Source organism: Rhinopithecus bieti, unplaced genomic scaffold (genome assembly GCF_001698545.2).
Source record: "Rhinopithecus bieti isolate Rb0 unplaced genomic scaffold, ASM169854v2 scaffold_28300, whole genome shotgun sequence".
NCBI classification, from domain to species: domain Eukaryota; kingdom Metazoa; phylum Chordata; class Mammalia; order Primates; family Cercopithecidae; genus Rhinopithecus; species Rhinopithecus bieti.
Window position 1 is genome coordinate 225,918 of NW_016812352.1, and position 15,997 is coordinate 241,914.

Consider the following 15,997-nt stretch of genomic DNA (forward strand, 5'->3'; position numbering starts at 1 on the left):
AGGACTGAAAATCTGGCCATTAAAGCTCTTGGTAGAAAAATCCAGAGAAATAAAGAAGAACTTCAGGTGTTTCTTCAGATGTTTTCTGGAGAAATAAGGCATTCATCTTATTTTAATTTGTTTGTTTTTGAAACAGAATCTCACAATATTTCCCAGGCTGGTGTGCGGTAGTGCAGTCATAGCTCACTGCAGCTTTGAACTCCTGGACTCATAATTTGTATTTTTGACTTAAGCTTGCTATCATTTTTTTTTCCCAAAGCTCTAGGGTACATGTGCAGGATATGCAGGTTTGTTACATAGGTAAATGTGTGCCATGGTGGTTTGCTACACCTATCAATCCATCACCTTGGTGTTAAGCCCAATATGCATTAGCTATTTTTCCTGATGTTCTTCCTCCCACTGCCTCCCATTGACCCCACTATCATTTTTTAAATAAGCATTTGGACTACGTTAAAGTGGCCTGTGTGTATGATTTAATCCCTCCTGGGATGATTAATGATTTATTGATTAGGAAAAAATGTTTCAGCATCATCTCTGGAAACAGGTTCTCAAAGTTTTGTTCAGGGGTGAATATTAGTACTTCATAATTTAAAACTGCTTGGAGTCCAGTGGTTTAGTTCTCTTCTTTGGGGATGAATTCTCTGAGAGAGGAAAGCACTCTCTGCTCTTTCTCTAACCTGTGTAACTGAGAAACTGGGTTTTAATCATATGTAGAGTATGAGCATCTTTGAATTAATAGCTACCTCTGGAATAACTGCTTTACAGAGTTGTGGTGATAGCTAAACAAATCAGTGTATATTAAGGGAAAAGGTATACTTTAAAAATAGTATTTGGATCCAGTCATCTCACTTCTAGATATTTACCCCAAAGATGTGAAAGCAGTTTGTCGAAGAAATTTCTGCACCCTCATATTTATTGCAGCATTGTTCACAATAGCCAAGATACGGAATCAGCCTAAGGGTTTGATTTGATAAAGAAAATGTGGTATATATACACAATGGAAAACAAAAGAAATTTTGTCATTTGCAGTAACATGGATGGAACTGGAGAATATTAAGCCAAGTGAAATAAGCCAAATACAGAAAGCTAAGCACAGAAATGTCACATAATCTCATTTAACGTGGAATCTGAAACAATGGAACTGAAAGAGACAGTAGAATGGTGGTTACTAGAGGCTGGAGGGGTGTGGGGAATGGAGAGATGATGGTCAAAAGGTGCAAGACCTCAGTTACACAGGAGGAATAAGGATTTGTCTTTGGAGATACATTGCACAATGTGGTGAACACAGTAAATAATAACATAAATTTCAGAATGGCTAAAATTTAAGATACTTTTACCACAAAAAATAAATGTTTGAGGCGATGGATGTGTTAATTAGCTTGATTTAATTATTTCACACTTATGATTCATGAATCATATCACTTGGTACCCCACAAATATATACAACCATAATATGCCAATTTATAATTTAAAAATCAAAATAAAAAATATTCAGACCAATAAGTAGATATAACAGATATGGATTACTACCTTGAAAGAATTAGAATGAATGAATTTCCTTAATAAGAAAAAACTGTGTTTAAAATAAATTTTCTTAGGATTTCGAAGGAATGTTTCCTTTGTCTACTTTTTCAGAATCATTATGAACATTACTGTACTGATAGATATAAGACAACAAATGGAATTGAATCTTTACTATATTCCATGTTCTGAAATTAGCTTTTTACTTGATATTAGGTTTGTGTGCAGAAAGTGAGATAACTGCATGTTTACCAGGCCTGGCTATTTTTCATTCATTTTAATTATATGTAAATACTTTTAAAACTGTTCTGTCTGGGCACTGTGGCTTACGCTTGTAACTGCAGTGCTTTGGGAGGCCGAGGTGGGAGGATTGCTTGAGGCCAGGAGTTCAACTCAGTTGCAGTGAGTTTATGATCATGCCACTATACTCTAGCCTGGGTGACCGAGGGCAACTCTGTCTCTAAAAATAAAATAAAACAAAAAAGACCCTAGCCTGTTCCCTTAGATCTTTGCTCTTTAGGTATCTATGGACTCTTTTTTTTTTTTTCTTTCAGTGTAATTGTGTTGTTCACTTGGGTTTGCATTTTTAAAAATGTTCTCTTCCTTTTACGCCATTTAAATGATGTGTCACTTACCTCTTTTTCCGTTTCAACTCACACCCTCACTGTCAATTATATTGTTTTGTTATGGTGTTTCAGGGATGTTGGCATGCTTTCATAAAATTCATATTTGTATCAAAGTGTAGATTAACTTAGCATTTTCCTTTCTATTTATTTATTTATTTATTTATTTATTTATTTATTTATTTATTTATTTTGAGACAGTGTCTCACTTTGTTGCCCAGGCTGGAGTGCAGTGGCGCAATCTCAGCTCACTGCAACCTCCACGTCCCAGGTTCAAGCAATTCCTGCCTCAGCCTCCTGAGTAGCTGGGACTACAGGCACCTGCCACCACGCCTGGCTAATTTTTGTATTTTTAGTAGAGACGGGGTTTCACCATGTTGGTTAGGCTGGTCTTGAACTCCTGACTTCATGATCCTCCTGCCTTAGCCTCCCAAAGTGCTGGGATTACAGGCGTGAGCCACCACACCTGGCCAACATTTTCCTTCTTAACTCTCAATTACTTCACTGAGAAACAAGCACTAGTAATGTTCCTTTTAATTACGATACACAAATTAGATGTTTCTTTATCAGTAAGTGTCACTTGGTTTCCTCTGAGCACTCTGGAAACCTCATAGAGGGCTGGCTGTCTTAGCATGTCAAGGATAATGTCACGGCCCTGCTGATGGTGGTGTGCTGCATGTAGATTATGCACAAAATAAGGGGTTGATTGAGGGTTCCCTTCACTATCTTTCATTTTGCTTCCACATGACTTACATTCTTTGTTCTACTTTAAAATCAAAGTGACTAATTGAATATCTTAATCTTTGCGGACTTTATTTAGCTTACCACTTCTCTGTTTGTACATTAGGAATGGTACTTGGCATTTTTGTTAGTTAAAATTATGTGTTGGCCTGGTTGCCATACCAAAATACCGTAAAGCAGGCGGCTTAAACAATAGAAAGGTATTTTCTCTCAGTTCTAGTCTGAAAGTCTGAGATCAGGATGCCAGCATTGCTGGGTTCTGGTGAGCCCTCTTCCTGGCTTGCAGACCTGCCTTCTTGCTGTTCCTTGTGTGGCAGAGCTCTGGTGTCTCTTCCTATTAGGACGCTGTTCCCGTTTCACTCTCCCCACCTCCCTATCCTGGAACCTCATCTGAACCTAATTACTTTCCAAAGGACCCATCTTCAAATACCATCACATTGTGGGTTGGGGCTTCAACATATGAATTTTGGTCGGGGGAGACGCAATTCAGTCCACAACAATCCAAGACTGTGAATTTCAAAATGAGCTATAATATGTAGTCCACTGTGGAGACATAAGAGATGGCGAGAGGCTTGATGGGGTTCACGCTTCCCTGTTTTAACCAGAACAGTTTCCCTTTTTTCCTGCCTAACTTTATACACTGTCATTTGTGGAAAGAGTTTTGTGGGTAGAAAATCTATCTAAGAATGCTGAGTTGACTGTGGTGCTTTGGTTCCCCTTTTCATGGCAGAGCCGGGGTTCTCTTCTTCCTGACGACCAACCAGTGTTTCAGCAGCGTGTCGGCCGTGGAACTCTTTGTGGTAGAGAAAAAGCTCTTCATGTGAGTAGGTCTTTGTTCTGGGAACAGGGCTGTCCAGCCGCAGGGGCTGTTGGTTAGACTGATCACATCTGGAGTTGGGGGCCAAGGATGGGATCCTGAGGATTACCAATATTTTTTAAAATTTATTTTAAATTGATGAATAAAAATTGTGTATATTGATCATGTGCAACATGATGTTTTGAAAATATGTATAGGAATTACCAATATTAATTGAGAAAAAGCAGCCAGGGATAGGGAAGAAAATCCTGAGCCTTTGGGACCTGATATCCAGAGAAAAGAGTTTTTCTAGATTTGAGTACAGTCAGAAAATCCAAATGTTGGAGAGAGCAAGCAATAAAGGGACTGTTTGTTTTTAGTAAATACTGATGACTTTCACAAGAAAAGTTTGAGGGGCTTGGTAGAGATTAAGCAGCAACTTGGAAGTGGGGAGATGAAGTTGACAAAGAGTGTGACCATGCTTAGCCCTCAGTGGACCAGGGAAGTGGCATGAGCCAGAAGGCATTCTTACAGTAAAGAGCAGCCTGGTTTAATTTCTTGTATTTCCCCCCCTTTTTTTTTTTGTTTTTTGTTTTTTGAAACAGGGTCTTGCTTTGTTGCCCAGGCTGGAGTCCAGAGACATGATCGTGGCTCATTGCTGCCTTGGCCTGCGGGGCTTGTGCAGTCTTCCCACCTCAGCCTCCTGAATAACTGGCATGCCTAGCATTTTTTTTTTTTTTTTTTTGAGGTTGAGTTTCACTCTGTCTCCCAGGCTGGAGTGCAATGGTGCGATCTCGGCTCACTGCAACCTCCGCCTCCCAGGTTCAAGCAATTCTCCTGCCTCAGCCACCCAAGTAGCTGGGATTACAGACACCCGCCACCACACCCAGCTAATTTTTTTGTATTTTTAGTAGGGACGGGGTTTCACCATGTTGGCCAGGCCCTGGTCTTCAATTCCTGAACCTCAGGTGATCCACCCGCCTTGGCCCACCTCCCCCGAAAGCACTGGGATTACAGGTGTGGAGCCAACTGTACTGGGCCCACCTGGCTTTATATAATATATTATTATATATATTAATTATTATATATTTTAAATTTTTTGTCCGAGCCAGGTCTCAACTATGTTTTTCCCAGGCTGGGTATTTTTCAAGGATTGGATCACATTTGCCCAAATGTACATGTCACATGTAAGAATTATTAGAAAGGGAAAGAATGAAGGAGGTGGAAGAGTTTGGAATTGTGGGAGAAAGATGTCAGGAAGAGGAAAGATTACAATTTGATAGTTGACAGGGATGTATGGCTGGAAGACATGATCATTGAAAGAAGGCCTTTTTCGGCTGGGCACAGTGGTTCACGCCTGTAATCCCAGCACTTTGGGAGGCTGAGGCAGGCGGATCACAAGGTCAGGCATTCGAGACCAGCCTGGCCAGTTTGGTGAAACCCCGTCTCCACTAAAAAAATACAAAATTTAGCCAGACATAGTGGCTTGCTCCTGTAATCCCAGCTACTCAGGAGGCCGAGGCAGGAGAATTGCTTGAACCCAGAAGGCGGAGCTTGCAGTGAGCCGAGATTGCACCACTGCACTCCAGCCTGGGCAAAAGAGCAAGACTCCATCTCAAAAAAAAAAAAAAAAAAAAGGGAGAGAGAGAGAAAGAAGGTCTTTTCTTTTTTTACCTTGAGAGTAGAAGAGGTAAGAAGAGCTTAGTGACCTGAAGCTGCACTGGGGGACTTGGAGAATAACAGGCCACCTTCCTAATCAGAAATAGGGAAAAAGAAAAGCTTCTATTCCTACCAAAATCAGCTACTGAAGTGCTGTTCTTCAAGGAATGCCAGCGTCGAAGAAGGAAAAGCATTCTTTGAAGAGAGGGAGGATATGTGGAATCTGTTCCCCTGGACTGAGTGTTCAGGAGCTAGAAAGAGCAATAGGAGGGAATTGTGTCATGAGAAGAGGGGCTGTGCACAGAGCTTCATGGGATGCTGTCCCAGGGAGGCTGGCACCCAAGGTGTTCATGGGCATGCATAGTGGGTCTAGCTCTGATGATGTGGGAAACTGGCTTGTTCCACCCCTGCTGTCAGCAGAGGTCTATAACAGGCAGTCTAGCCTGCTCTGTGGCTTCTTAAACTAATCTGGGATGTATGATATGTATTTTTGTTCTATAGACATGAATATATCAGCGGATACTACAGAGTGTCATCTTATTTTTTTGGAAAACTGTTATCTGATTTGTTACCCATGAGGATGTTACCAAGTATTATATTTACCTGTATAGTGTACTTCATGTTAGGTAAGTAAGTAACAAAACAAAAAAGGACATGTCTTTAGTCTTGCCTATGGGTGAAGTCAGTTGTGCCTTGCAAGCATGTTTTTGATTCTCAAAACTTTATATAAACCAAACCATGAGAAAAGGAAACACTTGTCCATTTTGCACTCTCTGAAATAGTTGTTCACTGTCAACTATTTTTGTCAAGACTGTTTCCCAACTGAACTTTTTTGTTTGTTTGCTTTGTTTTGTTTTTTTGAGACACGGTCTTGCTCTGTCACCCAGGCTGGAGTGCGGTGGTGTTCATATCTCACAGCAGCCTCAACCTCCTGGGCTCCAGTGATCCTCCTACCTCAGCCTCTGAGTAGCTAGGACTACAGGCACACATAAAGATGGAGTTTTTGGTAAAGATAGGGTCTCACTGTGTTGCCCAGGCTGGTCTTACACTCCTGGCCTCAAGTAGTCCTCCTACATCAACCTCCCAAAGTGCTGGCATTACAGGAATGAGCTGACATGCCCAGCCTGAACTTGTAAAACCACTTATAAAACTATACTTTACTGAGAGATGCTTGTGTTATACACAAACATGGAAAGAATTTATAAAACTTTGAGACTATGCTGGAGAAGCTGGGATATTTATAACCTATCTATGTTTTCTCTCTCTCTCTCTCTCTTTCTCTCTCTCTCTGTCTCTCTCTCTCTCTCTCTATATATATATATATACACACACACACACTTAGAGATATATAGAATGATTAAATATACTTAATCTCTTAGAGATATATAGAATGATTAAATGTGTATATATATATATGTATTTATTTAATATATATTCCCCATCCCTGCTTCTTTAATGAGAGAAAGACAGTGACTTTTGGGACTTGCTAATTTAAAAAAAATACTTGTTTGACAGATGTGGAGATTCATTTGTGCATTATGCTCAGGCTTCACTCCAGGCTCCTTGCATCTGATTTCCATATATGTCACTGATACATGCACACACACACACACACACAACCCCCAGAAATATCTATTTTGACACTACAAGATAAGAACTACTGATTGAGCTTAAACCTTCCATTTGACAAATAGTAGGTGTGTCCTAAACAATCAGGGTTAGGATCTAGATCTCCAGACTCCTGATTGGTGTTCTTGTGGCTCTTTCAAATCTTCAGATTGTATTACCTAGGGTATTAGCTCACTACAGTTTAGAAAGCAGTTTATGAAACTTAATTTAATCCCATTTCAATCCAGAGTGATGTGGTAATCTGTCTAGGGAGGCTTGGGTTATGGAGGCCCCCTGCTCCTCCCCCAGATACTACAACCATTGTGAGGTCATGCCAGTCCCTTCACTCACACAGTTACAGCACACAATGAGTAATGTGGGCACCTATGGGCAAATGAATGTGCTATTGATGAGTTTCCTATGAAAAGAGAAGGCAGTTGAATTTTGGCTAGTTGTACTTCAGGAATTCAGAAATTGTTCTAATTATACATAATGGCACATAAGTGTTATAAGGACCAGTGCTTATGCAGTTCTGTGAGAACTTCATGCACTTACATGGACGGAAACAACATTGGAGACCCAGGGTGGTTGGAGAGTGGATGACTTTTTTTCATTCTGATACTAGTTTCTTAAAATATTAGTGTTAAATTTGCACAAGCAATCCCAAACATATGGTGACCTAGGCAGTTGGGTTAACTTCTTCTTCTCTTTCTGACTAAGGATTGAAGCCAACGGCAGACGCCTTCTTCATTATGATGTTTACCCTTATGATGGTGGCTTATTCGGCCAGTTCCATGGCACTGGCCATAGCAGCAGGTCAGAGTGTGGTTTCCATAGCAACACTTCTCATGACCATCTCTTTTGTGTTTATGATGGTGAGTCTGAACTATGTTTCCTCTGAGAAGGAATTGTTTTTTTCCTTCATTTCTTCCTACACATTCACTTGTCATGTAAAACCTGTTTTGAGGATTCTGTAAATGGGACTCTGCTTCAAGGCCATCTACTGAAATAGATTATGTTAGAGAATATACTAACTTTCCTCTTTGCCCTTATCCAATCTTTTTTGCTATGTTCTAATGTAGTTCCAATAATTTTAGTTAATATTGTTGCTAATGAGCTTTTAAAAAGTGTTTCTTGGTGACATATTATGAAACCTTAATAAATTGGAATTTCAAAAACCAGAAAACATTTGATCGGCAGATTCTCTTGAGAATGACAGATTATTTGCCTGACTTTCATGCTGGTGTTAGAGAACTGCTAGCTAATTTTATTTTTTACATTTTTAATTTCTGTTTTAAAAGTTCCCACATACAGCACCGAACTGCTAGCTTGTTTACCCACCAGCAGAGATGGTTTGGTTGGATTTATAATACTGTTTTCCAAGACACACGTTAAGCCTCATAAGAAGCAGAACAGAGTATGGTGTGAGCGGTCTATTTTGGCTCCCTCTTGTATTTTGAAAAAGAGTGTTTTAAAAATATTGGAAAATTGGGAGAGTTCACACACTACTAAGTACCTCCTTTCTGGGTTTTGTTCCTGACATTCGATATGCTTCTGCTTATCTTTTTTTTTTTTTAATGGTTACTTAATTCTAATCTTACATGCCCCTAAATTTTGCACTTAGAGGAATCAACAGTTGAACGAAACCAGTTACCTTTTTTCCCTTTCATCATCATACTTGACAGGAACATGTTGTGTCTGCTAGAGTAGGAGTAGATGTCTTTAAATAAAAATAATTAGCACAAACTCTTGCCAGAGTTTAATTCTTCCATTTCTGGACTTGAAAACTGCCAATGCAAACATTAATGAGAAAGTGATAAGGCTTGTTTATATTTCCCATACTGTCATCCAGCAAATACAAATGTTTTGGTTGATTTATTGTTATTTAAGGATTTCTACACATAACATTAAAAACTAGTCATAAAACTGTATTTTACTCAGAGATGGCTGCGTTATATGATAAGCACTTGGTCAGATCAAGTCTGAATATATATAGTCATACCAGCAGCATCATTATTGTTATGCATATACCGGTATGCTTGTGGTGGCAATTAGTTCTCTTGTCAATCTTCAGCAGGTCTTCCTGGCATCTCCATTGTGCTACTGCTTTTTGGCAGCTTTAAATGATAGCACTGATCCTGTTTATACTCTGCCTCTTGCCACATTATACTCTGTATCAGTTCTAGACTTTGGGTTATGTTAAGCCTGCATTCAGAACCTCATATCCTTGCTAAAGTCATAGGGATATAGACTGCAAACCTTTGTAAATAACAAATCTTATGTGAAGTGTGGTGGGCGTGTGATGCTCAGGATTGATCTGGTATAGGTTCTTCCAGTGCCAGGTGTATTGGTGAGCACACATAGTGGTTGTGTCATTATGACACTCAGTGCTTCTTGACCTTCCATTGCGTGCAGTTACAAATAAAGTTGAGTACATAGTCTTGACAATTGAGGATCTTCCGATTAAATGGAATATCTAATATGTATTAGATATTTTGTCCTTTAAAACCATAAATGACTTCAGCTATATAGAGATGTGCACATGCAGAGGAGAAGTGTTTAGTGAGTGTCTAGAGTAAGTGGAAAAAACTTCAAGAAAGAGTTGGTTTTAAAAGAAATACTTACAAAGTGGTAGGGACTTGAAGAGGGTATTCTCTAGAATTCTGCATGAAATTACTCAAGCAGTCTTGACTCTTAGTATTTGCTTTTTGTAGATTTTTTCGGGTCTGTTGGTCAATCTCAGAACCATTGCATCTTGGCTGTCATGGCTTCAGTACTTCAGCATCCCACGATATGGATTTACGGTAAGTCTTCCTTGTCTGTCGTTGTGACTGCGTTCCCAAGCTAGGAACAATGGAAATCAAGCTTCCTATTCTCATTTCCCTGACCATGAGCCGTGAAAGTCTCCCATCCAGAAACCTTTTAGGAGCAAGGAATGAGAATTTCCTGTTAGCCTTGGTTAACACATGGCCGGGGAGTCATTTGCTATTTTCCTCAGTCATCCTTTAAAGGGCTGAAGAGTGGGGAGATACCTCCTAGTAAAGGAGAAAGATTGACTAATTGATGAAAAACATATTGTTGCGTTTCAGTTCAATAAGGAAATAAATGAGAGGATGGGAGACTAGAATACATATGTTTATAATGAAAGGAAAATTAGAAGAACAAAGACCATATAATAAGCATAGTCATATTGACTTTTGCAAGCTCATTAACTCCAAAGTAAACTGTCTGTGTCTTAGTATAGTATAACCAAGCTTCTAACTTCCAGAAATTACAACTGGTTCTAATGAAAACAAACAAGAACAAAAGATTGTCACTGTAAATTAACAATACTCATTGAGCACCACTGTATCGTTTTAATTAGAGTGTTTATGGGGTTACAAAATTGGGGAGAGAAGGAGGAAGGAGCTATGGTGTAATATAGCCAGAGGTCTCCCGCTTTGGCCAAATACTTTACTTCTTTTGTATTGGAAGCCAAAATTCCAACCCCAGGCTTCTTGATTGCCAGGGAAAATAACATTAGTTGGTTTGGTGAGACAAAGACTGTGAATATGTTTTCAGAAATAACAATAAAGATTAAACTCAGAGGGCATGATTGTGATAACTCTTTGGAAAGTTCTTGAAATTTAAAACTGTTTACCTTGCCCTGCTCTCGCTTGTGTTACAGGCTTTGCAGCATAACGAATTTTTGGGACAAAACTTCTGCCCAGGACTCAATGAAACAGCAAACAGTACTTGTAACTATGCAATGTAAGTTTGTGTTCAGTGTCAAAATGGGTTTTGTTACTACCATGGTGTGATGTAGAAAGGCCACTGGGCTTAGATCTGTATGAGTCCTTCCAGGGGTACTGAACTTTTCCGAGCCTACGTTTTCTCATCCATAAAGTGAGTTGTGCGTGAATGCACGTGAACATGCGACACAGCCCCTCAGTATTCTGCTGCAGTAAAAATTGTCTTTAACGTGCAGCAATGTTTCTTATGTTTGTTTCTTATTGTTTGTTTTGGGCCTTTTAAAAGATCCTTTTGATATTTCGATTGTGGGTTTGAATTCTTGGTTTTCAGAGCATTTGAGATTGAAGTGAGGGGTTTTGATATTTTATCAAGGGCTTATGGTCACTGAACTGTATGGATTCTATGAAATCTATGGGTCCACGAGCTCACGGATATTTCTGAGCCCAACCCATGGACAGTAGTAAGAATGAAATAGGCAGCAATAGCACAAAGAAAGTGAACATTTCTCTGCCAAGATCCTGGCACTTCCACTGCCTCATGCATTTGGAAGACATCATGAAATCAAAGGCCACATAATCATGTGGTGGTGTTTTAAATTAACTTGAAGTATTCCCTATCAATCAATTTATCCTCTAAAAAAACAAGAAACACTTGAGTAAGTTGAGGAAAAAAACATTTTCACATAATGTTAAATAGATTCTAATAACACTAGATAATATTGTTTTAAGAATTTAGTAACACGTTCCTTTTCAAACCATTATGATTGCTAATGGTTTGATTTTGATACATAAATTAATGAGAGAAAAGAGAATGTTGATATGATCCTAAATCTCCTGAATGTTCAAGTAGAATATAAATAATTCTTAATAACAAGACAAATTACTCTTCAGTTATTCACAGGAAATCCTCTATACAGAGAGGTTTTCTTTATTCTGTCCCTCTCTTTTGGCTTGATCAGAGTGGTCAGGATGAAGTGGATGGGAAAAGTGGGACCAGATAAGGAGGGGCCACCATGGGCTTCATGGTAAGGAAAGATGAGGCTTCATCCTCAGAAGGCAAAGGAGGAAGCTATTCCTTTTTTTTTTTTTAAACGGAGTCTCGCTCAGTCGCGAAGACTGTAGTACAGTGGCACGATCTCCGCTCACTGCAAGCTCCGCCTCCGGGGTTCAAGCCATTCTCCTGCCTCAGCCTCCCGAGTAGCTGGGACTACAGGCGCCCGCCACCTCGCCCGGCTAATTTTTTGTATTTTAGTAGAGACGGGGTTTCACCGTGTTAGCAAGGATGGTCTCAATCTCCTGACCTCGTGATCCACCCGTCTCGGCCTCCCAAAGTGCTGGGCTTACAGGCGTGAGTCACTGTGCTAGGCCAAGAGGAAACTATTGTTATAGTAAAAGAGAGTCTATGTATGTTTTTGGAATTGCTGAATTCCAAAGAGTTGCACAAAAATGGTATCAGGCAGTAACTGTGGCGGTCCAAGGTATTTTTAGTATCAGGTGCTTTCCTAACCTGTGGCAAGGAGTTCATCCTACTCTACTCTAGCTGCCACTTAAGGCTTAAACCTACTAGCTGAGTCTGCTGGGAATGTCTTGTACCTGAGTATCTGTGATGCTCATCACAGTCTCGGTGTAAGAGCTGACAGAACGTGACTTTTGCAGGAAAACCAGGCACACCTCTTTTCCTGGTTTTGGAATTCTTAGCCTGTGTTGTTTTTTATGGCTGTTTGCAAGGGTAAAGAGTACTGTAAGAGCTTTGATCATCTTAGTAAGGGTCATAGGTGTCATCTGTTTAAGCGGATGTTTTCTTTATCAGGGATAAGGGAACTATTACTTGATAAATGTTTCTGCCCTTTGGAGAGAGCAACATTACAGATTTGGAAACCAATACATTTGAGTAGGCTAAAAAGTCGGTGATTCAAAGTATGACTCTGTAAACCTGGTCAAGTTCCTTAAACCTTAGTCTCCTCATCTTTGAAGTGTGTACAATGTCCATCACATTGGATTGTTTTAGGAATTAACTAAGTTAGGATCATGTTGCTTGTTAGTGTCTAGCAAAATTGTAAGCACACAATGACTGTTAGCTATGACATCTGAAGGGATAATCATTAAAGGCTTGGTTGACTTTTAGGCTCCCTTAAGGAACAGTGGATATACTGAGTAACATTTGACAGATGCTAGGAATGAAGTTATATTCTTTTTTCTGTTGAATTTCAGATGTACTGGTGAAGAATATTTGACAAACCAGGGCATCGATCTCTCACCCTGGGGCTTGTGGAAGAATCACGTGGCCTTGGCTTGTATGATTGTTATTTTCCTCACAATTGCCTACCTGAAATTGTTATTTCTTAAAAAATATTCTTAAATTTCCCCTTAATTCAGTATGATTTATCCTCACATAAGAAAGAAGCACCTTGATTGAAGTATTCAATCAAGTTTTTTTGTTGTTTTCTGTACCCTTGCTGTCACACTGTTGCACAACAGCAGTTGTTTTAAAGAGATACATTTTTAGAAATCACAACAAATGGAATTAGACATGAAAGAATCCAAGATATCATGTATTGCATATTAGTTCATCTCCTCAGACAGTAACCATGGGGAAGAAAATCTAGTCTAACTTATTAACCTAAAAAAGGAGAATTGAATTCTGGAAACTCCTGTCGCTGGCATTTGTTTCCTCATCTTTAAAATGAATAGGTAGGTTAGTAGCCTTTCAGTCTTAATACTTTACGATGCTGTGATTTGCCATTGTTTAATAAATGACAAATGTATTAATGCTATACTGGAAATGTAAAATTGAAAATATGTTGGAAAAAAGAGTCTGTCTTATAGGGTAAAAAAGCCACTGTGATAGAAAAATCTTTTTGATAAGCACATTAAAGTTAATAGAACTTACTGATATTTCTCTCTAGTGGTATAATATCTCAGGAATCTTGGCTGAGGGTTTTGAACTGTAGGTAGAGTAGAGGTCCATTAATAGAATTCTTGCACTATTTCTGGAACATTCTAGCTGTGGAAGGTCACGTAACCTTCTTGGGGTAATTCAGTGGTTTATAATCCAGGTGTGTGTCAGAATCTTCTGAGGAACTTTGCTAAAATACAAAAGTCTGGCCTCTGCCTATCCGCAGTGCATAAGTATCTCCAGATCTACCTTCATAAAGGAATCTGACCACTCCTGGATTTGGTAATTTCCAAGATCTTTTCCAGCTCTGGAAATTTTACTTAGGATTTAATAACTATTACATCTGTCCCTGCGTAGGTTTTCTTTCCTACTTATATACCTTATTTCTATATGTCCTTTTCATTCTAACCTTCATCAGTAATAGGGAAATATTTTAATTTTTTTTTAGTTGAAGGGTATTGTACCAAAAAATATAGTTCAGTGAATTATGTGCAACCACCAATGCAGGTCAGGAAATAGAAGATTGTAGCACACAAAAGCCCACTCAGCCACTCTCCCAGTCACGGCTTCCTTTCTTACCCCTGTGTTATTTTTGAAATGACGCTTACTGTATTCCCCTATGTTGCTGTTATGAGAACATTGCTACAGCCAAGTGTTATGTTTCTGTGTGCATAGGTTGATACTTAATTCTCTCCCCACTTTTTAATAAATTAAAATAATTTGGAAATAATTTTGGATTGACAGAAAAGTTGCAAAGATAGTGAGGAAAGTTCCTGTCTACTCTTTGCCCAGCTTCCCTTAATGTTAACATTTTATATAGCAAGGTGCATTTGTCAAAGCTAAGAAATTAACATTGGTACAATCACTGTTAATTAAACTGCACACAATATTCACATTTCACCACTTTTCCACTAATATTCTTTCATTGTTCTAGGATTCAATTCATGAGACCACAATGCATGCAGCCCTCTTCTTTAAAAATAAATACTTTTCAATACTTACAGGAATTAAGTGAGCTGGGGCATCACTGGTGTGTAGATGCCCTGAGACTGGTCATCTTGGAATTCATTTAGTTTGTCAGTGGGTGCCCTGACATTCTGTCACAACATTAATTTGGGAACATGGCATTATATTTTTATCTTTGAACTTTTTTCTTTTTGGATGACACTTGATTAAGGCATCATCTTGGAATACATTATCTTTTGTCTTGGTTATGTGATCATGAAGATTAATCAGTTTTTCCTGTTCTTGGTATAATTCCTGCTTTTCACATACCTGTGCCTTACAATTCTCTGTATATACCCTTCCCTTATTACACAGAGAGAAATATCTATCTATACTTTTTACACAAGATATACTTCAGAAGAAACAAAACAGCCAAAATGATTAACAACTACTTTTTAAATAAATGAGAATTTAATTATATCCTGTTTTACGTATCCTCTTTTATATTAAAGTTGCTTTTATATACTTTTGTTGCGGTAAGAACCACATAACGTAAAATTTATCATCTTAACCATTTTAAAATTAAGGAACTTTTAAAAAAAAAAGTATGGTTATTTTTTCTTATAAATAGAAATTACTTTAAGGAGTATAGAATCCATATATATTATATATACCTGTATATTATATTATTCTCATTTATATTCCTATATATCAGAATATATTATATAGGATTTATCCTATATAATAATCATATCTTACATATTATATATGGTATATATATTCCTTAAGTAAATTTCTACATATAAGAAATAAACACACTTTAAAACGTTCCTTAATTTTAAAATGGTTAAGATGGTAATTTTATGTACTCATTTATGTTTTTTATATATTATATATTTCTTTTGATTATTTTCCCGGATGTCAGAACTAATCTATAATGAGACAAATTAATGTGGTTTAACTAAATAACCTCAGTTAAAGAGTATAAGTTGCTATTTGTACGGGTTTTAACAATTAGATGTATACTATCATGTCGTATTGCTTTTGCATTCTTTGGTGCAATATATAGTGTTTTTGATTTACCTCACTGTACTGTGTTAAAGGAACTTTTCTTTGGATATAGCAGTAGGATTATAAAAGGTCATTGCGCTGACAACACCTGCAAGTCATCAACAGTATTTTAAAAACTTTTTTGATTGGTTTTCACAGTAAAAAAAAAAAAAAAACTTTCTATTACAGCCCATATTTTTGCACATGCACAAAAATATAATCCAAACAAGTTTCTTGTGGTGCATTCTGAAAGATATTTTTAAAATAAGATTTGAGTAAATCTATCTTTTAGGTCTATCAATATAATGAAGCAAATATGCAATCAAGAAATACATGTTTTCAAAGTTATATAATTATATCCATCTCTTTAATTATTTTTAGTGTCCTGGTTTGATAATTTATGTGCTTATGCTGGGATTATTGCTCT

The 15,997-nt window shown here is 38.0% G+C and overlaps 1 protein-coding gene across 5 annotated transcripts in view; it reads left to right on the plus strand.

The window, feature by feature from the left end:
• Positions 1 to 15,004, plus strand: part of ABCG2 (ATP binding cassette subfamily G member 2 (JR blood group)) — a 141,861-nt gene extending 126,857 nt beyond the window's left edge. For 3 of the 5 annotated variants that reach the window (XM_017895929.1, XM_017895930.1, XM_017895931.1), the window contains exons 11-16: positions 3,616 to 3,705; positions 5,842 to 5,966; positions 7,669 to 7,823; positions 9,663 to 9,752; positions 10,616 to 10,698; positions 12,891 to 13,223. In XM_017895929.1, the coding sequence (XP_017751418.1) occupies positions 3,616 to 3,705; positions 5,842 to 5,966; positions 7,669 to 7,823; positions 9,663 to 9,752; positions 10,616 to 10,698; positions 12,891 to 13,038 (691 nt within the window). In that variant the 3' untranslated portion in view covers positions 13,039 to 13,223. Of the gene's footprint in view, positions 1 to 3,615; positions 3,706 to 5,841; positions 5,967 to 7,668; positions 7,824 to 9,662; positions 9,753 to 10,615; positions 10,699 to 12,890 lie in introns of all 5 variants that reach the window. The other 2 variants (XM_017895927.1, XM_017895928.1) reach the window with 2 other exon arrangements.
• Positions 15,005 to 15,997: the final 993 nt, after the last annotated feature.